Source organism: Calonectris borealis, chromosome 2, assembly GCF_964195595.1.
Source record: "Calonectris borealis chromosome 2, bCalBor7.hap1.2, whole genome shotgun sequence".
Classification (NCBI taxonomy): Eukaryota; Metazoa; Chordata; class Aves; order Procellariiformes; family Procellariidae; genus Calonectris; species Calonectris borealis.
In genome coordinates this window covers 95,791,035-95,816,267 of record NC_134313.1, presented here as the reverse complement: position 1 = coordinate 95,816,267, position 25,233 = coordinate 95,791,035, and the positions used below count along the sequence as shown (strand labels likewise).

Sequence of the window (25,233 nt, the reverse complement as noted above, 5' to 3'; positions counted from 1 at the left end):
ATCTCATGCAGAAAGCCTCCCTAGGCTAGGGTTGGAACAGAAATTTCCTGGCTTTTATTCTCTACTTAAGAGCAGTGGGTAATGTCTGACTTTGATTATTTGTAATCCATTTCCTCTCTGGTGGTAAAAGTATTTGTGTCAAGCATAGCCTGACGATGTTTCTTCCTCCTATGTCTTTTTTGCCCTGATAGCAACTGTTCTCAGTAAATGTTCTGTTTTCTGAAAGACAATGCGTGCTATAGGAAATTCAGAACAGGTACTTTACAACTTAGAACTTTTTCTAATTGCTATAACTTGCAGGTTTGCCATGTCTAAAAGTATGGTAGGAATAATCAAGAGTCAATCTTATTTCATTTCCTAATTTCTTCTGTTAGAATATTTTCTTTTGAATTTATTTATTATGTACTAAAGCAGGATTTTTTAACTGTTAATTACAAATTTTCACTGAAGTGCCTGTGTCTTTGATTTTTTTTTTTTACTTTATATCGTATACTTGAACATACTGTCTATTCCATTATAATTAATTGATTACCTTGTCCTCTTCCTTGCAGTTGCTATTTTGGTGAACCAAAACTGGCACATTGGCTGACATTGACTGTGCACGGCTTTGCAGACAGCCCTGTTTCCTGGAGAGAAAGTGAACATGGTTTCCACAAGGGAGGAGAGAACTTGTACAACTTTGTCATTTTTAGAAATCTGGACTACTGGCTTCAGATGGCTGTGGGAACTAATGATGATTGTCCTCCATAAAGCTATGTCTACAGAAGAAGTTTTCTAATAATCCCGTGTTACTGTATAGAAACCTAATAAGATAGTTTTTATAAAAGTAATTAGGTAACAAGTTAAGTACTAAGAGGCTGTATATGTTTTTCCGTTATTTATAGCCCTTAAAGGATGACCTACAATGGAAGGAATGGATTTTTGTTTCTTCACTGTCATACAGTGCCTTCTGAAAGACTTCACAATTCTAGCTTTAAGAAAAAGATATGTTTTTGAGAGTTTAAGTTCTCAGGAATTGACTGTAAGGGGTTTCCTTTTATCCAGGAGTAATTTTGGAATTTGAAATTTAGTTTTACAGATTGCTAGCTAAAATATTTGAGAGGAAAGGTCATTTTGGGATTTAATGTTTCTTTCTTTACACTAAAGATCTGTAAAACCTTCAAATTCGTGTTTAAGACATTTCAGCCTACATGCTGGCAAATAAAAAAAAAAAAAAGACATGCGTTCTCCATAATTTGGTAGGGGGGGAAGAGAAAAATGGTGAGGAGAAGGAGGTATGTGATAGTGGGAGGAGCACCCATTGAACATGGAAAAAGTAAAGGCTTACCGACCTGCTTTTTGGATTCTGCAGATCACAGTTGGTTATCAGAAAGAAGCTGATTTTTCACAGTGATGCAAAAGGCTGCTGCTTGCTTTCTTAATTGACCTACACACACACACTCTCACACCCCCATCAAATACCTACTTTTAAAAGTAGCTTGTGGTTCTTGCTTACAGGACAACTCATGGAGCTAAGATTTCACTGGCATGTTACTGCAGACACGTTTCTGGGAAGAATGCTACGGACATACCCTCAAACAATGCAGCTGAAGTGGAACAGGTTTTGTTAACAAAAAGCAGTAATGCTGAGAGCAGAGGCAGCCATAAAGAATCCAGGTTAACTCCTGTTGAAATCCGTGAAAGATTGGATGGTGGTTTGGGGGAGGGTGATGGGTGATACTTGCTTTTTGTTTTATGAGTGGGTATGTATCATTAAATACCAATGCAGAGGTAAAATGGAAGTTGTTCACTTGATGGAGCGAGAGATTGGTAGTGAAAGTTAGGGCATAACTGTAGTGGAAACATAAAGATCCCCTGTCAGGGTGAATGGCACAATAAGCAGAAAGCCCATGGGAAGCAGTTGAGCTTTTCTTTTTTTATCTCTTTATGGGTTCTCTTCAGTGAGGAGAATCATCCTGCATGATTTACTGGATGGTATTTGTTTGTCATACACCTCCACTAAACATAACCCCTTTTGCTCAAGTTTTGTTACAGGTTTCACAAACACAACTCTGACAAATCAGCAAACAGTTTTCTAAATCATTATGTTGTTTTTCAAAATTACCCTGCCATGAGATGTTTCTAGTAGCTTACCAGGAGCAGAAGTGCCACCTTATCACATGTACAGACATAGACTCACACGATCACAAACTGAATGGATGAGAGTCTGGGAAAGTTCTTAGCTTGACACTTGACTAGTAAATATTTAACATGGCTGGCTCAAACATTATGTTTCATTACTATGCATCAGTGCAAATGGCTTCAGTTGTTGGCTAAAGTCTGCTTTTGAAAGTGTTGATGGATTATGCCACATGTCAACTTTCACAAAAGAGGCTAGTAACCAGAAGTGTCGTCTTTTTTCCCCTTGATCAGAAGGTCTCTTAAAAGCTTGGGCTTTTCCTGGAAGTTACACCTGCAGCAGAAGTACGAATACAGAGTTAAAAAACTTAAATCTGTATGAAAAGTTGGATGAAGTTTGTAGCCACTCCAGCAAATGTGCTCATCTTTCTGTGAGATTCTAGTAAAACTAACTTTTTCCCCCACAATGTGTATACACACACACACAAACAAGTGTCATGTATACTGCTTGGAAAAAAAAAACAACTGCCATCCAGAAGAATCTTGTATTGGTGGGTTTGTTTCCCTTGTTAACTGAAAGAAAGGAGTGAAATCTTATGCATATGCTTTATAATACTCCCAGCAGGAGTGCAGCAGCTATTGGCCTTGGCTCTGAAATGGCAGCAGTAGGACCAGGTGAAGTGATTTTTCTAATTGGCACCTGGTTGCAGAGCACCTTGGGACTGTTGATGAAATAGCTGCTGCAGAAGTGCTGGTGGGTACACGGTGGTAGCCTCACTGAGGCAATTCTGGAAGGCAAGCTGAGAAGCAGGCATTTCAGCTCTATCAGTTCTCAGCACGTGAGTATTAACATTAATCTTTTATGGGTATCTGGGGAAATCTCATCGGATTGGTCAACAGCTCCTATCTACATAGGCAAGGGACTGTAAATATTTCTCAAAGCTCAGTGTTATAGGCAGAGTCGTTTGGCTATGCTGCCTCCTACAATCCCTAGTTGTCTTCTGGTGGTTGATTCAAAATGGCTTTTACAGCTAAGGAAGGGATTAAAATCCTGTCTCTTGCAACTTACTTGAGATGCTGAGTTGGTTTCTGGCTTTTCTCCGTTTTCTTTAAACCTCCTGTATCATTGAAAACCTTGTGCTGTTAATAGTCACTGCAGTTGGTCTACTCTTGGACCCTGTTGGATGATATGCATTAACCAGAGCCATGCTTTCCTAGCAAGCTCCGATGGTGCGCCCGCCTCTTAGGAGGCCTGCTTTCCTGTGCTTGCTGGGCTTTGCAGTTGCACAGAAGAGAAGCTGGGGGGTGGAATTGACTTCTTTCTTACCACCTGCAAACAACTGTGACCTGAGGGAAGATTTTGCTGGGGTGAGGGACAGCAGCCCGTTCCCTACTGTCTGTAAGGACAGATGGAGTACTCTGTCTCCCCAGGAGACTCCAAGCATGGGGGAGACTCTTGCTGAGAACAGGAACAGGAAGGCATTGCTTACATGCTTCGGGAACAGGTTAGGCGGGAAGAGCTGGCACTGGGCCAGGTGGGCAGCAATTCAAGGAAGAATTGGCCAGGGCACATGAGATGGAGATAAAAAGTTTTTGCATGAGAATGAAAGATGGCTGCTGGTGGTGTTCTCGCCCTTTGTGCCTGCCTGTGAGGGAGGACAGGAAAATCCAAAAGATTCCCGAGAGCTGCAAAAGTAATGGGGAGCAGCTGTGCAGCAGCTGCTTCTGAGATCAAAGGGCTGGATGCTTACTAAGAAGTTTTGCCTCTGGGGAGTGTTTTATCTATCGTGGGGAAGGAGAGCCAAATATCTGAATGTAGAGACAAGCCTGGGGCAAGCTGGTTGCCGGAGAAGTAGAGGTTTTTGTTGTCCTGGTATGCGGACAGTGATAAGACACTCCTTGAGAGCTAGAGAATTGCTCTGCTTTAACCTCAGCCCTTCTACTGAGCTGTGCATTCCTGCCTCTCAGCTGGTGGAAGGAAAGGGAATTTTGTTGAGAGGTTACTGTGGGGTAGCAGAAACAGCTGGGAATGGGCTGCAAAGGTCATGTGCTTTTCCAGCCATATGTTTGAGTAAGTGGTTATGTGTATTCAGAAATTGGTGGGTGTGGAACAAACAGAGAAAAAACTTTCATGGTGACAAAGAGGAGATAAAAGCTGAGGCGCTTGGATAGCATGTGTTATGCAAAATCGCTCTAAATAGAATATATTTGCCTTTTTGGTTTGCAAATGCTGACTGAGTCAGGAACCTGTCTGGAGAAATAAAGATATGTGTCCCATAATGGCAAGAATAAGAGCCTAACGGTAGTGATAGTATTCTGTGTGAGGAAGGGAATGTTAGCATGGACTCTGAGAAAGTTAGAGATAAGGATGAGAAAAAGAATTTTCACTGTCAGAATAGATTCTAGAGATGCTGTGGTTGCAGAGAGAAAGCAGCAAGTTTTGGCACAACTTAGATCTGGGGAATGCAGGAGAGACAAGAATGAGTGCTAATCTAAGGCTGCTTGAAAGGGAGGTGACAGGGCTTAATGGAAGGAGAAGCATGAGCTTTGTTTTGGCTGCGTCATGCTGTCATTTACTGGGGAATATCCATTTTGGAGAGGGTAGCTAAGATGTCAAGTTGGATGTCTGGAAAAAAGCCAAGGAGAAAACAGGTTCGTATGTCATCAGCCTGGGGATTGCATAGCAATCGTGGGAATGAGTGAGATTGTTCAAAGATGGGTTGTAATGTTTTTGTTGGAAATAATTTGTGTGCTTTTATTATTCGTTATTATTCATTATTATAATATGATATTATTATTATTTTTATTTATTTTCGCCTGACTGGAAAAGGGGAAACATAACCCCCATTTTTAAAAAGGGAAAAAAGGAAGACCCGGGGAACTACAGGCCAGTCAGTCTCACCTCTGTGCCTGGGAAGATCATGGAATAGATCCTCCTGGAAGCTATGCTAAGGCACATGGAGGACAGGGAGATGATTCAAGATAGCCAGCGTGGCTTCACCAAGGGCAAGTCCTGCCGGACCAACCTAGTGGCCTTCTATGATAGAGTGCCTACATCAGGGGACATGGGAAGGGCTACCAATGTCATCTAGCTGGACCTCTGTAAGGCCTTTGACACGGTCCCCCACAACATCCTTCTCTCTAAACTGGAGAGGTACAGATTTGATGGGTGGACTGTCTGGTGGGTGAGGAATTGGTTGGATGGACACATCCAGAGGGTTGTGGTCAACGGCTCAATGTCCACATGGAGATCGGTGACGAGTGGTGTCCTGCAGGGGTCTGTATTGGGACCAGCATTATTTAATATCTTCATCAATGACACAGACAGTGGGATCGAGTGCACCCTCAGCAAGTTTGCAGATGACACCAAGCTGAGTGGTGCGGTCGACACGCCTGAGGGTCAGGGTGCCATCCAGAGGGACCTGGAGAAGCTCGAGAAGTGGGTCTGTGTGAACCTCATGAAGTTCAATGAGGCCAAGTGCAAGGTCCTGCACCTGGGTCGGGGCAACCCCCGGTATCAATATGGGCTGGGGGATGAAGGGATTGAGAGCAGCCCTGCCGAGAAGGACTTGGGGGCACTGGTGGACAAAAAGCTGGACATGAGCCAGCAATGTGTGCTCGCAGCCCAGAAGGGCAACCGTATCCTGGGCTGCATCAAAAGAAGCGTGGCCAGCAGGTCGAGGGAGGTGATTCTGCCCCCTCTACTCTGCTCTGGTGAGACCCCACCTGGAGTCCTGCGTCCAGCTCTGGAGCCCTCAGCACAAGACAGACATGGACCTGTTGGAGCGGGCCCAGAGGAGGGCCACAAAAATGATCGGGGGATGGAACGCCTCTCCTGTGAAAAAAGGCTGAGAGAGTTGGGGTTGTTCAGCCTGAAGAAGAGAAGGCTTCGGGGAGACCTTATTGCAGCCTTTCAGTACTTAAAGGGGGCTTATAAGAAAGATGGGGACAGACTTTTTAGCAGGGCCTGTTGCGACAGGACAAGGGGGAATGGTTTTAAACTAAAAGAGGGTAGATTTAGACTAGATATAAGGAAGAAATTTTTTACAATGAGGGTGGTGAAACACTGGAACGGGTTGCCCAGAGAGGTGGTAGATGCCCCATCCCTGGAAACATTCAAGGTTAGGTTGGACAAGGCTCTGAGCAACCTGATCTAGTTGTTGAAGATGTCCCTCTCCATGGCAGGGAGGTTGGACTAGATGACCTTTAAAGGTCCCTTCCAACCCAACTATTCTATGATTCTATTCCTTGCCACAGGCTGCCTCTTTTTGGTTTATCTATAAGGCTTCTGAGAGTGTTACAGAAACACCAAAGATTTAAAACTGTCTTGAGGTAGGTTGGATGATGTTGGTGTTACTGTTAATTGCAATTAGCAGTTGGGCTGCTCACCCAATGCTGCAGAGCCAGTGTGGGGTTTTGCACATGTAGAGAGCGCCCCTGCTACAACTATTGCAAAAAGAAATAGGTAAGGCAGACAAAAGGTAAAAAGGAAAATGAGAACTTAGAGGGGTATTTCTTTTCCCCCCCTCATTTGCATAGCAAATCAGTGGCTGATCTGGGATTAGAATGAAAGCTTTTCGTAGCTAGTCTAGTACTCTAGCTACTAGATTATAGTTCCTCTGATGCTGTTAATTAAAGATTAATGCATGCAATTGACTCTGTCTTTAGTATTTCTTTATATGGTAGCTATACTGGAACATGCTTGAACTGTTTCTCTTAATCATTTTAATTCACAGACTAGAGCTTAAAAGCAAAAACGAAGGCTAATTAAATTAGTGGGCTATTAAATAACCACCTTCTGAATATTAACAAGAATTTCAAAAGTATCTACTATAAACTGAGGCAACTCTTCATAAATGAATGGCCTCTGTTTCATCCTTGGAAGCAGCTTCCAGCGCTGTTTAAAAATATTTGTTTTAATGCAGCCATATACAGGAGCAAAAAGGGGGAGCTAAAGTGACTTGAGTGGTTTTCAACTTTCCAGAGAGCGAGGTGCAAGGTGCCTTGGCTATCCCAAGTTTCTTTTAGCTGGCTTTATTAGAACAATTTAGTGGGCTTTAGTTATTAGAATATGGGTATGTTTTACTTGAGTAATTGAGGAATATCCTAAGTAGTGGTATATGCTGTTCTATCCCCCCACTGTACAATATAGGTAACTATTTATATCAATATTATTGTCAATGTCTAAGCCAGATGTCTAGGCTCACGAGATACCAACAATCTTTCTGCATCATATGCCAGCAGGGTTGCAGAGAATACAAAGGGACTAAGTTTTTTTATGTGATTGCGGGTGAAAAATAGCATGTTTATTGATTTATCATGAATACAAGTGTTTCTGATCTTTTGTCACTGTTGAAGTTTTTACCTTTCTTCAGTGCTATGAAATAGAGCATGCATTTTTAAAAGGATATAGCTTAAGGCTCTATGGAAAGCTAGTGCTGTTACACTGCAATTTTCAAAAGTTCTTGTAATTTGGCACTGGGATAAAAGCCTTACTGAGCTAGGCACCACACTGCCATTGGGACAACACTGATTACAATTTATGAAGAGAGGTTTCTTTGTTATTGAAGCAAATTAAGAGTTTAAATGGTCAGCTTTTGCAGAGCAGGCACAAAACCAAGCAGTGATACATTGGTTCTTGAGCCTGTTTTTTGCTTAGATACTAAATCCAACTTTAGAGCTCCTGGTGTCAGAACAAGATGTTGTAGCCCCATAAACTTATTTAAATGTGCTCAAATATTTTTATAAGCTTTATGACAGTTGAGTATCATTTGTTTTCCCATAGTTGGCATAAATGCCATATCATGTACTTGTGACTGATTTGACAGAAAGGTGGTCGTGTGTTCCAGAACTCACTCAAATCTGTACTACTGTACACGTGTCGTGACTCGCATCTCTCATGTTACATATTCTGGAATCACAGCCTGAGACACGTGGAACCTCTGTAGCTGCGTTGGTTTTAAAGGTCCATAGGAATAGCAGGCACCTAGCAATTCAGAGTAATGGATGCCTTGGCCAGATGATTAAAGGTATTTGTGTGACCAGCATGGGTTTGCAAGGTCCATGAATTAAGTCTTCAAAATTATGTAGACACCCTCTGGTTAGATCTGTAAAAGCAGTGGTGCCTACATAATTGTGAAGACTTGTAAATTACTTCTGAGGATCCATAAAAGCAGAGCATTGTGGTGCCTACTTGCAGGCAGTTAATTCTCCAAGGGCATTAACGGCCTTCAGACTGGATACCCAGTCCTGCAGAGCACATTTACTCTTGTGCTCAGGACAGAGATCCAGAAAAGTCAGCAAGCTGAGTAGTGAGCTACCTACACTAGCTGGTAGACAGTGTGAAGAACTGCAGTGTACCTTCAGATTCTAGCTCAGCCTGCTCTGATGGAAGTGGGAGTTCGGTTGTTTTTTGGTTTTTTTTTTGGGGGGGAGGGGGGGACAGGGGAGAGTTTGAGATAGAAAGGCAAGGTTGCCTGAAGAACTGTGATAGAGACATCTGGGTTTTACATGTAGCCCTGGTAACAAATCCCTTGGTGACTTTCTACAAACAACTTTGCAGTTCTGTGCTGCTCTGACACTTTCCCATTCAATGCAATAGACTCAGGGGTGCTACTTGCTTTGTAAAGCCCTTTGAGAGAGCCATAGGTTATCATTTAGTGTTCACAGAATTTATTTCAGAACCTAGAATCAGCTCTTGCCACATCCGTTTTCCTCTGAAGACTGCTGATCAGAAAGGGAGGGGTGGTTTTGACCAGGGCTCCAGGGCAAAACAAGTCTTATCTTTCCTCTGCCTGCCTGGAGGGAGATGTAAGTGAAGGAAGTGGTATGGGGTTTACTCCGCTTAAGGCAAGACTGTAATGTGCTGGAAAACATGACTCCATTTAGTCAGCAGCATTGTAGAGAACTGGGGGATGAAGGGTAACTAAGGGTAACATGAAGCATTTGGGATATTTATAAAAATGTGAAATGGCTTTTCTTGTTAAAATAATGGTTGTGCATCATTAAAGGCTACAAAAGCGAAGTGGGAACATGCTTTCCAAATCAGGAGGAGAGCAATCCTTAGCAGTTGCTAATCAATTTATGTTCCAGTCATGCTCGGAGTGTGGCTTTGAGGTCTGAAGCTCTTGTAATTGCCTGGAATATGTCACTGTGCAGCGAGATTCATTGTTCTGTCCTCCCCAAGAGGAAGGCTGAGATTTTTAGCTGTAGGACTTTCCTTTCAATTGAGCAGAGAGACGTGGCTGAATTCCCATGTATTGTTTTGTTGAAACACTATTAATTATGGCTTCCATTATAAGCATGTCAGTTCTATGTGATCTAGGCAGAAATTGATGCATTTGGTGGGAAGCAGCCAGAGCTTTATTTTGGGGATTATACATGAGTTTTAGGAGCCAGGTTTTGATCCCTGTTGATAGAAGTCCTTTAAACTTTGCAGGATCAGTAGGATGCTTGTTTGGTTCCCTGATTTCTCATAGGGTCAGAGACTTAATTTTTTTCTTTTCTTTTTCTCGACTTCTTGCTGCCAGGTTTCCTTTGCTATTCCCCAAGAAATGCTCAAAACATTTAGACATTAAGCCCGATTAAATGAGAGTGAACTCAAAGCTCCGTGCCTTGCATGAAGATTTAGAGGAGCAAGATTCAGCAGGGATTGAAGACAGTTTCAGGAAGCTATGTAAGATGTGGCTTCAAAAGGGCTGCCAGCCCAACCTCACCCATGTTACTTTGCATGGGAACCTTTCTCCTTTGTGCCTTCCCTTGAAGAGAAGTGAGCGCATCTTTAAATAGCAAAGAATTCCTGTAGCTTCCTTTCAAGTCCCCAAGGTATTGTTGGCCGTGGGAACCTCTCTATATAGTTCCTATGGAACCAGCAGCTTGGAGCGTAGCCGTGACACTTCCATGTAAGAAAGCACACATGCTGTATGCAAAACTCTTCACTAGTGTTGGTAGACTGGGTGGAAAAGCCAATTTTTATTCTATAGATTCGTTTCTTTTCTGAATGACAATCTATGCTGACTTTTCCTCCCTGGGGGCTGCAAGTGGAGTTGCTGCCAAGTTTCAACTAAATATGAGACTTCTCCAGATCCAGGTGCTGTTCTCCTTGCTCCTTCTTTAATGCATAGCTTGATCAAGTGAACTATATGCTGAGGACCTCTAGGGAGAGGAGCTGGGAAGAAAATACCTTTCTTCATGCCTGTCAGAAGGTAGGTCTGCCCTATCCAGGACTGCTTTGGTACTTTGTAGTCTGGAGCAGCTTGCTCTTTTTTTTCTTACTCCAGTATACATTGGTGGGTTGGTTCAGAAAGTTCAAGTGCTCCTGGATTTACTGGCATCTGTTTCTAAAATTTGTCACTGTGCTGAAACTGAGAAATCAGCCAGGGAGATGGGCTTTGCTGTAGGCAGGGGACCTGCTCAGTGTCCTGCTTGCCCAGCCCGACCCTGCCCTTGGCCAGCAGTTGCCGCAGCCTGTGTAGATGAGCAAGCAGGATTTGCTTCCAGGGAATATACACCGTGGAGTTCTTGGCCTCTCTTCTGGAAGAGGCGGTCTGACAACCGTCATCCGGACAGAAAGCCCTCAGCACTGAGAGCTGACTCTCCTCTTTAACTCACAAATGGTATACCTCCAAGACAGTGTGGGGTTTTTTTTCCCTCAGAGATCAGTCATTTCAGGAATACCTGCCATTTTCCAAAAGACCCAAAAAATGTGATTTGGAAACAAAGTTAAGAGGTCGAAAACTGCAGTGGTAACATAGGACAGATGTTTGGCTGAGGCTTTTTCAATAGCATAGAAATTGCTTCATGAACCAGATTTTGTCCAAAATGTCATAGGTGCTTGTCCCTGTAAATTGTGAGGACATGGTAGAAGCACCTCAGGTTCTTAAAAAACTGTGCCAGCTCACACAGTTACTACTCTAAAACGGCTGTGGTGCCCCCCTTCTTCCTTCTGAATTCATTTTCAACAAAAAAGTCGAAGTGGATAAAGGAGAAAACTACAATTTAGAAATCGGTCTTGGACTCAGACTAAAAATGAGAAATTTTGCCTTGTATCTTTTAGACAGTAGTATAGAAAAAGATACAGTATTTTAAGACCAAGTTGTTTTTCTCCAAACTCGGTAAGAGTCTTGTGGGCAGAAGAGGAGAGAATGTGTTAAGAGGGTTGATTTCAGTGCAAATAGAGAACTCTCAGGTTCTTCCATAGTGTCCTGAATTTGGTAAAAACATGGGTTTTCTGCTTCCTAATGAACAAATAGCTTACTGTGCCAAATACCTCTAAGCATGTTTAGATCTACTCCAGTCGCACTTCAACAAGATGAGATACCACCCCATTCTAAGAGAAGTTCTACAAATACCAGAATCTGTGCAAAAATCAAGAAGCTGATCAGCATTGTAACAAGTATGCTGGTTGGTAAGTAAGTATGCTGGCTTGTAAGTAAGTACTGTTGTGGATGGCATGTCATTGACTAAATCATCTGGTGATGGTGGCAGCTAGAGCTGTGTCCTCTCATCAGCTCTAAGCTGTTCTGTATGACCCTGAGTGGGGGCGTATTGAGTCAGATTTTTTCAAAGAACTCTGTTTTCATTTAGAAGTAGAAGTAAGTAGCAGTCTTCTTGTGGACTGAAGTTTCTCTTGACTTCACGGATCTTTAGCATGCTTTTTTTTTGTATTTAACCCCCACAGATGTTTCACTGTATCTGTAGTTTGAAAATTACTACAGTCAGTTTTATTACAGAGGGGGTAAACTTGATTCCTGCTGTCTAAAACCTTTCGGCATGAACTTCCTGGATGTTCTCAGTGAAGGATTCGCTATCGGTAGCAGCACATTAGAGGGAAACGCTGCAACTTCTGAGCACTTCGCTGAAATCCTAACCAGTTCTCATACTGAACACAAAATGCCATAGCCTGCTAGCAGCATTATGTCAAGCGCTGTACAAATGTGTAAAAAGAGACTGTCTCTGCCTTCCAGTGCCTCCAATCTTTAAAAAAAAAAAAAAAAAATTGGAGAAAAATGGTAAAGTTGCACAAAAGATTTTTCTATTACTAGAAAAGGGAGACTAGAGAAGAGAGAAATGCACTGCAGAGTGTTTCACCCAAGTCAATGCTTTCAAACTTGATTAGTTGTTCTTAAACAAGGTTCAGAAAGTTTGTCCTTGCCCCGTGGTACTGTGGTTAGACATGTAGCCTGTTGAATTGCGTCCCTGTAGCTCTTCTGAGGGTGTTATTGCCAGCAGAATAATGTCCTATTTACCAGGATTTGGAGGTATTGGGGAATCACCAAAGGGATCTGTTGCTCCTTATTTTTTTCTTCCTCTCTCCCAATTGCATCTGGCTTGCCTTGGTGATGGAAGAGGTTGGTACATGGAAAATCCTGAGACAGACTGTCAAGAACAGTAATGGTTTGAGATAGTGAAAACCAGTTTTAAGATATTGTAAAGAGCTAGGGGAAGCTTTCTGGGAAGGGAATTGAAGCCAACCAAAGAGAAGCCTGGACTATTAAATTAATTAGCCTGTCATGAGGTTTTTGAAAGCAAAGATAGAGCTCTATTAGCATGTTGGCTTCATGGCAAGTGAGAGCTGGCTGGAGCCTGTTCATCTGCATGTAGTTTTGGGATGAATTAAAGTCTTAAAGCCTGTGGGTTTTGTTGAAAAATGACATTTTGAAAGAGGCAAGTTGGCTGCTAGGAGTCGGAATCACAACAGAGCCAAAATAAGCTTCATATTTCTTAACCCCCGTGTCACTGCGAGGTCCAGATTATCCCAGATGATGTGCAAATGCACAAGGACCGAGCATTGTGAGCTGCCAGGTTTTAGTGAGAGCGGGGGAAAGGAAAATAAACCACAGTTGTCCGTTATGTAAATACATGGCAGGTATGAAAAAGACTGAGTTATTCAAACCTGATAATGTTTATGAGGAAGGGGAGGAGGCAGCTATAGAATAACAAAAAGAGCTAGGGATGTGAGTAAACTGAAAACTCAGACTGTGACTTCAGTGTTTGGCACAAGTCGGGAGAATAAATAAAGCACTGAGATGGTAGGGGGCAGGGAAAAGAGAAGTGTCAAGAGTAGCCTGAACAGCGAGTCTCGAGCCAGCGTGCTGTGCATTGTGTTAATGGGCATCAAGTTGGATTTGTGGGAAAGATGGATAACGGCAAAAGAGACTAAAGGGCTTGAATGAAGGCGACCAAAAGATTGCTGTGCTCCAGTCATTTTTGACCTCTGGTATGAATCGGATGTAGCTCCACGGGACTTCAAAGAGGAATGCTGACATAATGCTAGGAGAGAAATGGGCTTTCTTTTTGTTAGAAAAGATGCAGATTAGATAAAATTCTGATTTATGTGATTCCGAGTATGTGGGGAGCTGGCATCAAGGGCTGAGAAACTAGCAAATTAAAAAGGCCCAGAGAGAAATGAACTGTATCCCAAGGGACTGCTTATTTTCTTCTGATACAAAATGATCATTAAGAAAGATAAACTTATTAAAATCAGGTAGTAAATATAATTTTGGGCAGATCGTAGCCAACAACGCTCATGGCCTACTTCATGTATGTGTGAACGGGAGATTAGGAGCCGAAATGCCTTAGGATCTTTAACGCTGTATAGTAGCAGCTCCGGGTAGGTGAAGCTAGAAGGGTGCCAGGCTTCCTCCAGCCTCCCTGTTCCTTTTACAGGTATCGCTGACCTCTTCGGATGGCGAATGGTTTTACATGTCCTTGTCAAAAGCTATTCTGAGCATCGGTCAAGTTCTGCTCCAAGGTTGCTGTCGCATAAAGGCAACACAGCAGAGGGGGACGTAGGGTGTTAAGTATGTGGCTGGGTACAGTACTGTTCTGAAAGACAGGGAAGGATATAGTGCACAGCATTTCAGGGGCTCCTGTTTCATGTGGCTCCTGCCCCTTCCCTCGGGAAACCTGAGCGACACCATTTTTTATCATTTCGTATTTCCATACGGTTTAATCAGGGGATGCATAGTTCCTGCTAAAGAAAGAAAACTACTATTCAGATTAACTCTTTCCAGGCAGGAAAAGCCTGTGCAGATCAAGTAACAGTGCAAAATCATTGCACTGTTCCATCTTCTGTTTAAAAAAAATTAATGTTTTTTTTTACAACCGAGGACATCAAGGAGGATGCCTGATATCGACCTCCAGAGTTCCTAGAATTGCTTGTGAAAGTTTCCCCATCATATATAATCTTGGACCAACAATCTTTAAAGTGAAGCTTCTGAAGCTGTGCCAGCAGGCCCTGTTTTGTAATTTTATGAACAATTCTGATCTTCACAAGTGTTGAATTCAGAAATTCTGCTAGAACAATGTTAGGTCAGTGTGACAAGGGGATAAAATTGAGTTTAAAGTTGTCTTGATACAAAGGTAATTGGGTGACTTGTTAGTAAAACATATTTTTAAAAAAAAAGAAGAAAAGTTACTGAAAAAATGTGGTTAAAACTCTTACGATGGGCAAAACCTTGTAAACTTATTGGGTAAGTTGTCCATGCAGAATATACATGTGAAGACTGCATGTTATGTATTGTGTGTGTAGAACCAGCTGTTTATGTATCGTAAATATATTTTAAATAAGGGATTTTTAAAATTTAGATCTAAGCAACATTTATTTCCCATGCCTTTACTGACAGCTATGTGTCTAAACCTCATGGTTACTGTCAGAAATATCAAATTTCATCACTATCTTAGAACATAGGTTTGTTGATTTACACAAATAAAAGAGCAGGGATGGGGGAAAGTCTGTAGCTAAGGTTTTTGAAAAGTTGGAGGTCATTTTGCTTTGCTCCAGGGCTGTGCAAACTGTAATATGCTTGTCAGTTAAACTGGTTTGGGGTTGTTTACCCATTCTGGGCACCTAGCCAGCCTAACTTACAAAACTGCAATTATCATGATTGTTAGGAATAGTTCCACTTCTTCCCTTGGATTTCTTCTGCCTTGCTTCTTTTCTTCTTCGAGGAAGTCTTAAATTTTCCTGTCAGTTCTGAGGAGACCCTGATTTTCCCCTTAGGGGTTCCCACAGAGACGCAGAGCTGCAGAGGCTCTCCGGCTCTCTGACAAATGTAATCCTGCCAGAGGAGCAACAAGCAAGAGTGTCTCTCCTCGGGATCAAACCCCTGCTGGCCCCAGCCAACAAAGCCAGGTCTTGCTGCTAGGAGACCCACAGTGTTCAAGGTTTTTTAATTTTATGGTTTAACACAGAATTTCTAAATATACGTCTAATTTGAAGGCTGAGAGGCTTTGGCATTTGCATCGTTCCTCATTTATGGCCAGACCATTTCTGTGGCAATTGCCAGCGGTTGGTTGGTGAACGCTTTTGAAGTCTTTTGATGACCCTCCACAAAACACAGGTCGAAAAGAAAGAACTGGCACCAGGTGCTGGCCAGCCAGCAGCGTTTGGACTGCAAGTACCGTTTTGAAGGCCCTGGGGTGAGGCAGTGTTTACTGCGCTGTTGCCCCTGGCCTTGCAGTCTCCAGGAGGAATAAGCCACTGCTTCTGTCAGGCTCCTAGATAACTCCTTTCCAACTCTTCCCAGTCTGCTGCTTTGGCTAGATGTAGATATGGATGACTTTAGTTATTAGGGAGAGCATGCTGGAAGGTGCAGTTTCACGTCGCTGGTATGAGCTGGGATCGCAGTTTCCTTCATGAGAAAGCCTGCGAGGTGGTGATAGTGCGTTGATCTAGTGGGGGAACTGGGCAAGTCTGTAATCTTAGCAATGTTGTACTCTCCTCTTTTATCATCAGTGATTTGCAGGGTCAAGTACGGCAGCAGTCCAGGCCTGGCGCATGGACGCCTTTGCACAGCCTTCGAACAGAGCTCCTGTTGCGCACGGTAGGAAAAACAGATGTAAAAGATCCTTAATCTCAGCTGTCATCCTCGCAGAGGAGCTATGCCTCTCCTTCGCGCGTTTCATGTAGATTCTGGGTGGGATGCTCTGATTCTGCTTTGTCCGTGCAAGTGGTTTCAGTTTGTGATGAGGCGGTGGTCCGAGAGAAAATCCAGCGCTTATCTCGCTGGTGCCTTGTACTGCGGGGCTGCTGTGCCCTCAGTGATAACACGTTTCTGGGGAACGTGCCGTGGGTCCTTGCTCTTAGTGCTGGAGCTCTTCTCAGGTTACAGTCGCTCTTCATCGGTACGAACTTAGAGGAGCACTAGGAACGTCAGAGACGGGGAAAAAATGATGGCGTGTCAGGTTATTGTGGATTGCTGGCCAGAAATTTTCCATCAGGGAATTTCCTGGTTCAAACCAGCTTCTTGGGGTACAAAACTCTACTGAGTTCTGAAGTCTCTGAATGTGAAGTCATGGACTCTGTGCATGTCTTTTGCTAGACACTGGCAAAATGACATTTATTTTCAGCCAACCAACCTCTCTCAGGAACTTCTGGACAATTTTTATACGGCTTATTCGTTTAATTATTTTATATATATTAGTGTTACAGACTGCTGTATTACTTGCGTATTTGGTTTTGAAAGTTCAGTAATCAAAATCGATTTACCAGAGGGGGAATTGAAAAAGAGAGGTTTTAAGTGACATGCTGAGAATTAGTGATAACCGGTTCAGTGGCAAAATCGTAGTTTTAATGCCCGTGTCAAGAACTGTCTAGAGGCAGATGCGCCACGTCTCTTGTTCAGCAAGTTTTGCTCCCAAAGCATTAACTTACCACATGAGCATTGGGTGGACCTATCCTGCTGTTGGGAAGTGTAGTGAGGGAGCTGAATGGCATTTTAATATAGGCTAACCAGAGATTTCCAGAAACTCCTCACATATTTTCAGGTTTTGAGGTATCTCATTAATAGCATTCTTGTGCGCTTACCACTTTTTTTCTCATTGAAAACTGTTTTCAACCAATTATGTTTAAACTGTTTAATGTCTGTGAAAAATCTGTTTGCTGAGCCACGACGTTTAAATCTGTAGCAGAATATAAAAGAATTGACTGAATGTGAAAAACTACTGTTGTCCTCATCTGAATGGTTGGTAGTGACGCTGGGGGTATCCATTGTAGGGGAACCCGAACTGTAGACCTTGGGGCTGCATCTATTTAAGGATTAAGTGCAATAGCCTATCTTCTTGTGCCAGGACCTTTCAGAAGCATCGGGGATCTGAATTATTTTTGAAGTGTTTATTCTACTTCAGAGGTGGGTTATGTAAGGTCTCCAAATTTGCTGCTTTACATCATTAGGACTAACAATTTGCAAAGATCTTCTGTTGAAGGAATTAGAAATAATTCTGCTGCACCACAGACTAATATCAATAACTTCAGAGGCTTATGATTCTAGGGGAAAATAAATCTGTTCTCATGAGCTGAAATAGATTGTCCAAAATGTCCAAAAGATTGTGGAGTTGTTGCCCCTGGTTCCTCTGTCGGACTGGCTGTTGTGGTTTATTTTGCTTCAAGAAAATTGATGTCAAGACCTGACTTTTTTTTCTTTCCCTTCCCTTGGATGCAGAGACTTGTTTCATTTCTATCCAGAATACAATTTTCTGTCAGCATGAATGAACATGTAATTCCTTCAGAAACATTAAAAAATGAAAGTGTGACTTCAGCTATTCCGAGACACAATATGATGCTGGCTTCACAAATACTTCTGTGGACGCTACAGCCCAGCTCTTGAGATCACAAAGTTAAGTTTGCAGGCTCCTATTTTGACATGATTGGTCTTGAGAAGCCTACCAAGAAGCAAGCAGAAAAACTTCTAGTGGACAAGGTGGCTTCCCTTTGCTTTCGTATTTTGATCCCCTTGATTCAAGGGATCATCCAGTTTTTAAACTCCCAGCTTTGCATTGTTTTAATTTTGTTGAAATAATTCTTCCAGCACATAAGTTGAGGTTTCCAGCTTAAATCCCCACCACTCTTTCTGAGCATAATGCCTGGGGGAGGAGGGTGGGACGTGGTGGAGAGAAGAAAGGGAAGAAATACGGGGATGTGTCTGTCTTTTGACATTTGAACATGGAAAGAAAACGATGTTATTTTGTCATTTTTATTTTACATCATGTAGTGCAAGCATGATTTCTGTAGAAGCGTGTGTCTCGGTTATTCCTGGCTTAGCAGGTGGTTTTAGGTTTGTTTTGGTTTTTTTTAATAATACGGTTTGATTAAAACAGTTAATTCCAACTTGACAAGCTCAGTGAATTCCAAAAACTTTATATTTGTAAGGAGCAGCATCTGCATTTCACAAAAGTTGCTACTGGCAGCATCCAGTTTACTCAGCACATGACTGGGGTGACTTTGAGGGTAGCCTCAGTGAGGGCCTTTTCCTACTGAGACAAATGGTACAGTGAATTTAATGAAAATTAATTAATAAGGGTGAGGCAGTGAAGACAAGCAGGACTTTTAATGTTGTTTATATTCTAGGTCTTGTCTAGCAATCAGAACATTTTGTTGGAGGTGGAAGTAAAGGGTTATAATGAATGAGTCTTGGAAAGTAGCATCTAGGAAATACTGGTTTATTAGAGAATTATGAGTTGACTTCTCACGCTGCAGAGTTATGTAGTTGCTCTATAGTGTGTGTTTAGTATGTTATATCCAGAGGACATAGTAAAGATATGTTACATTGGACCTAAAGGCTCACACTATATGCTGTCTTCTTGAGTAGTCCATGTGGTTACATTTCAGTATGACCGCCAGTGGCTGGATTACTGTTCAGCTTGATTGATTGAGGCAGATCTTGGCAAAAATGCAAGATTTCAAGGAGCTGCTGAGGCCAAAGCAACGCTTCCGGTACTGTAAAAGGCATGTATTTGTTTTGGTTAAGTATTGCAATCCTGTTTAACCTTGAAGAAACAAATAAATTATTTTTCTTTGAACAAATAACAACTTCTTTATGGTTTTTAACAGACAGGGTAAAGGATGATTCCTGTCTTACCTGAAACACATGAGTTGATCTGTACTTATCTCTGTTCTGGGTTATTTGGTATCATCCAGCATAAGATGTTGGGTTCTCAAAGACTAAAGCATGTAGTGTTGCAGAGCCTGATGAGCCTGCAGTAGTTACAGCCATAGAGGTTGTTTGGTGGATGATGACTGGATAGTTGGAAAATGAATGCAAGTGGTTTTTTTCACAGAATGGTAGAGGTTGGAAGGGACCTCTGGAGGTCATCTGGTCCCACCCACCCCTGCTCAAGCAGGGCCACCTAGAGCTGGTTGTCTAGGACCGTGTTCAGAAGTTTTTTGAGTATCTCCAAGGATGGAGACTCTACAGCCTCCTTGGGCAACCTGTGCCAGTGGTCGGTCACCCTGACAGTAAGAAAGTGTTTCCTGATGTTGAGAGGGAACCGCCCGTGTTTCCGTTTGTGCCCGTCGCCTCTGGTCCTGTCACTGGGCACCACTGGAAAGAGCCTGGCTTCATCCTCTTTGCGCCCTCCTCCCAGGTATTTATGTACATTGATGAGATCCCCCTGAGCCTTCTCTTCTCTGTGTTGTCCCTCCCGGAGATATCAGGGTAGTTGAAGTCCCCCGTGAGGACAAGGGCCTGCGAACGTGAGGAGGCTCGTAGTCTGCATGAGTTTAGGCATAGGTACTGATAATGTGCTCCACGCTGCTGTATGGAAGAGGTATACGTCCACTTGGTGTTCTTGTCAATTGTATCTCTTCCAGCATTGAGGGTGGTAAGAATGAGGACTTAAGGGAGAATAACTGCCATTCCTTTATTTCCTCCTGCAGCTCCTTTGACTTCTTACCTGCTGTTTCTTGGTGGTTTCTAATTCCCCGTATTTGTTCTATTTTTCCCTGTGCAGGAGGGATGAGGAGGACCAAAAGAACTCTATCACCATCTTCTCATTTTGTATTGCACTTCAAAATCCTTGCACATCAAACCACTCTTCATCCTGCGAGTACCTCACAAGGTAATTATATTTGGGTTTTGTTTGTTAGTAAGTCTGGTGCATGACTTAATCTGCCAGTCATGTCCCTCACGAGTAAGGAAAAAAAAAATGCAGAGACCTGCGAGTGAAGTATTTTCTAGAGAAATCTGAGGAGCTGTACAGAACGGGACCATGGTGATCTTGTGCTCTCCTCCTCATACTACTTCCCTTGGAAAGGAAAATTTGCCTGTGCACCATCTTCAGTATAACTGACCTCCTGTGCTGCATGACTTACGGTTGCCAACTTAGCCTCTGCTACAGCTCTGTGAGACAGCCTGTGTGTTGACCGCTGCTGGCAGTTCCTTAGGATGGAAAACCATGTGGCAAACTGTAATTGAGTTGAGGTAGCTCCTCCCTCCTCCTCTCTTCAGAAGCGTACTTGTCATGTCCCAGATGAATGTGAAGTGCCTCAACTTCCGCCAACAAAGGTAGGCTCCATTTATTGAAGAAAGTCTCTCCTGTCCACTCGGTCAGAAATGTTTTGTTTGCTGCCTCATTCCCTAGATGGTTGCAGTCCTATTTTATCCACTGTTTGGGTAAGGTATGAAATATATCCGTGTAAAGGTAAGCAGTTCATAGCTCAGCATTATGTGTTTTTCTATTCTTTTCAAGTATGCCTGACTTCAGGAAACGAATCTTACCTAAAAAGATGATTTAATTCCCCTGAACCTTGGAATGATAATGGTGTGGCTTCTGAATCACAGAGAAGTGTCTTTTAGCAATGTCAGCAATCCAGTGAAGGATTCACTGGAGGAAACTGCTTCAAATCCTGGATTCAAGCAAATCAGGAAGTTTGAACAAGGAAAAGACCTATAGGTGAGTTCAGATCTTCAGATTACCCCAAAATACCTTTTATTCCAAGTTAGCTTACCCAGAGCTAAAACCTTGCTCTGCTTTCTATTTTTGCTCAAACTGACATATCAGCAGAAGGTGTGGGTAAGTGTACACAGGTGGCTTTCGAATGGTTCCAAGTACATTCAACCCATGGCTCTCTGGTACTGTTTCCTGACCAGGAGAAAAGTTGTCTTATTTACTTCCAAAAAGAACCTTGAATGTGATGGAACTTTCATGAAAAAAGCATACTCTATGGCCTCAATGCAGTCCAGTTACCAATGCTTGTCAATTTGCTGTCTGCTAGTGCCTGGGACGTTACCTATTTCAGGAAGAGAACTAGAATGTCATAGGGAGATTGCTACACTGCATTGTCAAGGCTCCCGTGCTACTTTTAAGTTTTGGCACCAACATTTGCAGTTGCCTTACAGCGTGTCTCTATGCTTCGTAAGGAATTAAGCAGTTTGTGTAGTACAGGAACGCAATCAAGACAGCAGACAGTCTTGACGGGAGACTTGAAGGTCAGGACTGAGCAAGGCTAAAGCTAGCTGAATTTTATATTCCAATACCATTATTCCTAATTCTACTAGCCACTGACTAGACTTCTGACACCCAAACACGTGTTGTGATTTGCCTTCATGCCTGAAGGAAGAAACTACTGAGGAAAATTTCTTTCTTGCTTTTAAAAAAAAAAAAAGCCATATGGAAGTTCTCTCAGGCATCATTCAGAAAGATACTGGTTTTATGTTCTTACATTGCACCCGGGTCCAACCATTCATGATGCTCCAAAATCCTCCAGGTACATCAGTCCTAGAATCAATGTAGAAAAGCCATTTTGAAGTACCACTGCTTCTGTGAGGCTGCGACTCCAGACCAGGTGCCTTAGAAGTAATGCTGGCTTCAGCAGCCTCCCCACGCTGCTTCTCGGGCCCAGTCACAGCTTTGTGGCTACACTTGCATTCAGTCATCAGAGGCTAAATCTGATGCTTCAGGTTAGTTTATCATCTATGCAGTACTGCAAATTTATGAACCAGGCTAGGCAAAGAAAGACCTGTGTCTTCTGTGAAGAAAAGCCTTGAAAACACTCACTTTAAGATGTCTCAAGTCAGTTTTTATGATCTCTTAGGCCTTCTTGCTTGCTATTAGAAATCTATGGTTTTTTTGTCTTTGTTCTATTATGGTTTGGCAAAGACCACCTGTAACTTAACTGTAACTTTCACACACATCAAAGGATACTTACTGACCCATATTGAAAAGAACCAGACAGTGTTTTCCTAAAGAAACAGTATCCCTGTAGTCCAGTATATAGACAAAATGTGTACATTATCTATGAATGAGACATAATTTGTTAATAGTGTAAAGTTAGTTACTGCTTTTAATATAAAGGTAGGGCAATTGCACAGTGACACTGACAGTGTGTATGCATTGATCTGAACTAAGGACTTTTTCCAGTCAAAGACAGGAATTTACACGGTCACCAACTTATTCACATCTTAATATGCAAATTGTAGGCAGCATAAGAGCCTAACTGATAGTAACACAAAAAAATCAAGCAAGTAGAATTATTTTTCCAGTTTAATTGCCTGCACCTTCAACTGCTTTAATTCTTCTAAATATCTGTAGATCCAATCCTCTGTTACGGTGAAGTTCTTTCATGTTTAAGGAAAGCATAAATAATCCTCTGGCTGATATAGATGCAATCTATGCCCAAATGCTTCTTACAGGTGCCAGAAAAGGGACCTTTATACAAACTTGAGTTGAACTCCAAAAGCTTTAACATTACAGAACTGTAGGTAAGGTATCTTTCCTTCTCCTTTTCAATAAAAATCAAATTCAAGTAAGGAACTCTCACTTTACCACAGCATTGAAGGGAAAATGACCCATTTTTAAGAGATTGCAAAGAAACATTTACTGATTGTTCCTTTAGAACTGTAACAAAATAGTTAAGAGTAGAATGACTTCCCATACATCATCTTCCCCATCCACCTCCTCCAAGAGAAAACTTCTATATAGTTTACAACAATAAATTAATTTTCAACTTTTCATTCAAAGGAAATTGTTAAGAGCTTATATAAGTTTAACAAAACAAAACATAAGTATTGAAGTCTTTAATTTGCAAACTTGTTTCAGCAACTCTTACTTTAAAATCAGAACTGAAATGTCTTTGAAAAAGACAACTATGAGAACCACATTTAAAATGTGTTAAGAAATATTAGTTTTATTTAACCAGTTTTCACAGCTGAATATTTATTCTATAAAAACTTTACAGATTGTACAGTTTATATATAGTTCAAACTACTAGAACAAAAAAGTAGGTCCCACAGATGCAAAAATACTGTACCAATCCAAGGTAAAGGCAGATTTACACACTGTACAGCTCTCCACTGGGAAGGGGAGGTGGGTCAGTTCCAAGTAAAAACTTCAAAACTGTACAAAAATAAGGTTTGATTTCTTTTCATTCTTCATAATACATTCAATAAGATTGCAAGCACAGATACCCAAATAATAATAGATATCTGCAGTCAGGAATCAAGAACCACTCCTGAAAGGAATGCAAAATAGGTCTATTTACACAGGGCACTCTTTTACACCATACTGTATATAGTGTATATTTAAAATAATAAAAAAGCATAGCCAAAGAACATTAAACATCTAATATAAGGTAGTTTTTTTTTAAAGGATTTTTTTTTTTTACTTAATAGTGTGCCAAAAGAATTTTAACTTATTAAATAATATATTCTAAGTGAACCTAAAATTTATGAACATAAAATGCATTTTTGGTGTAATACATCAATTAAACCAGCAAATAGGAAAAAAAGAACCAAAAACAAAACCCAAACTGTATATAAAGTAGTATTCTCACCCAGCAACAGAAGCATTTATGTAGTTATTTTAAAAAAAAACCAAACCAAAACAAAAAAACAAACCCAGAGAGACTATTTAAAAACCCACTAAAACTAACTTATAACTTAGGATATTCATATATAAGATATTCAGTGATTCACTAATACTGCAAAACAAGCTTTTTTTTTTCTTTTTTTCTTTCTTCCCCCTTCCATTTCCCTCCCACTTCCCCTCATTCCCCTTCCCCAAGAGACAGTGGTTTCTTCATGCTATCTGGGTAAGAATTAAACATATTCCTGCCCCCTTCCTCCCACCCCTCTATACCTCCCCCCAAAAAAGGACAGAGTGTTTTCTTAGCATTAATCCTGAGCACACTCTCTTTTTGGGGATATGTGTCATTTAATCTTAATAGGGTTTAACTCCCAAAAATTTTAGAATGTTCCATTACTTGAGGTATTTCAACCTTCTTCTGAGACAACGCCTTGTATCTTAGCTGACTCGTTGGGCAGTGAAAGTAAGGGCTGGCTAATACCCGTTTCAATTCTGCATTCTAATGAAAAACAAAAGCATTATTCTAGACTTCCCTGCCACACAGAAAATAATGCAACACCATTCACTTTTTAATCCATTCTCTATTTGATACAGTACTAGCCAAAGATAACAAAAACTAGAGCTCTAAAGAGATGTTTGGTAGTGCACTCTATCATTTTTTTTAGCTTGTGCGTGGTGTGTGTGTCTACATACACACTCTCACACACATATTACATTTTTTTTATATATATATATATATATAAAAAGACATATATGCACACACTTGTGTGTGTATATATATCTATATATAACAATCGTGGAGAAAGGAGTTTTGTTCAAATTTAAGTGATACAGTACTTTAAAACCCCTTGACAATAAAAGGGGGGGGGAGGGGTCCACTCCTGTTCCCAAGCTGAGCAAGGGGTGAGTTTATATAGGTTTTTTAAATGGGCATATTTTGTTTGCCCTGATGTCCAAGAAATACAATTCCAGTGTCAATGGGCATCTCATCAGAACTCATCAATTTTCTTCTGCAGATATTTTAACATTGAGTCCATCCCTTGTGCTGAGCCCCAGATTTTCTTCAAAACTTCACACTCCTTTTCATTTGCTTGTTCCAAGTCCACCTTCATGATATTACGTACTAAAGCTTTGGATTCTTCAAGTACCTAGGCCAAAAAAAAGGGAGTTGGGTTAGTATTACATGAGAACTGAGCGACACGTGCACTTACAGGTTTATATGGACGAATCCTGAAGTTGATTATGAACTTAAGCTTATCAATTCCTGGACATACTATGACCCTAAGAAACGTTTCTCAGAGTCTTTCTCGTAGTATCATGCAGGATTTCCTTTACCCTCAACCAGCACAATGTATAAGTGCACAAAAATGTGGAAATAATGAAAATCATAAAATCATAACTATGAAAATCTATATACACACACACACACGGGTTTACACTGATAACTAGAGAAAACTCCAACTCCATTTTGGTAAGGTTAATCATAACACTATTATCCAGAACTGCTCTAATAACTAGGCAGACCTTGAATCT

At 41.5% G+C, this 25,233-nt stretch overlaps 2 protein-coding genes across 7 annotated transcripts in view; one reads left to right on the top strand and one right to left on the bottom strand.

The window, feature by feature from the left end:
- RPP40 (ribonuclease P/MRP subunit p40) overlaps positions 1-25,233 on the top strand; it is a 42,405-nt gene that overhangs the window by 12,991 nt on the left and 4,181 nt on the right. For all 4 annotated transcript variants that reach the window (XM_075142616.1, XM_075142615.1, XM_075142613.1 and 1 more), the window contains 2 exons: positions 552-1,656; positions 19,849-19,956. In XM_075142616.1, coding sequence (XP_074998717.1) covers positions 552-750 — 199 coding nt within the window. In that variant the 3' untranslated portion in view covers positions 751-1,656; positions 19,849-19,956. The remainder of the gene's footprint in view (positions 1-551; positions 1,657-19,848; positions 19,957-25,233) is intronic.
- Positions 22,997-25,233, bottom strand: part of CDYL (chromodomain Y like) — a 109,026-nt gene continuing 106,789 nt past the window's right edge. For all 3 annotated transcript variants that reach the window (XM_075142610.1, XM_075142612.1, XM_075142611.1), the window contains exon 7: positions 22,997-24,848. In XM_075142610.1, coding sequence (XP_074998711.1) covers positions 24,690-24,848 — 159 coding nt within the window. In that variant the 3' untranslated portion in view covers positions 22,997-24,689. The remainder of the gene's footprint in view (positions 24,849-25,233) is intronic.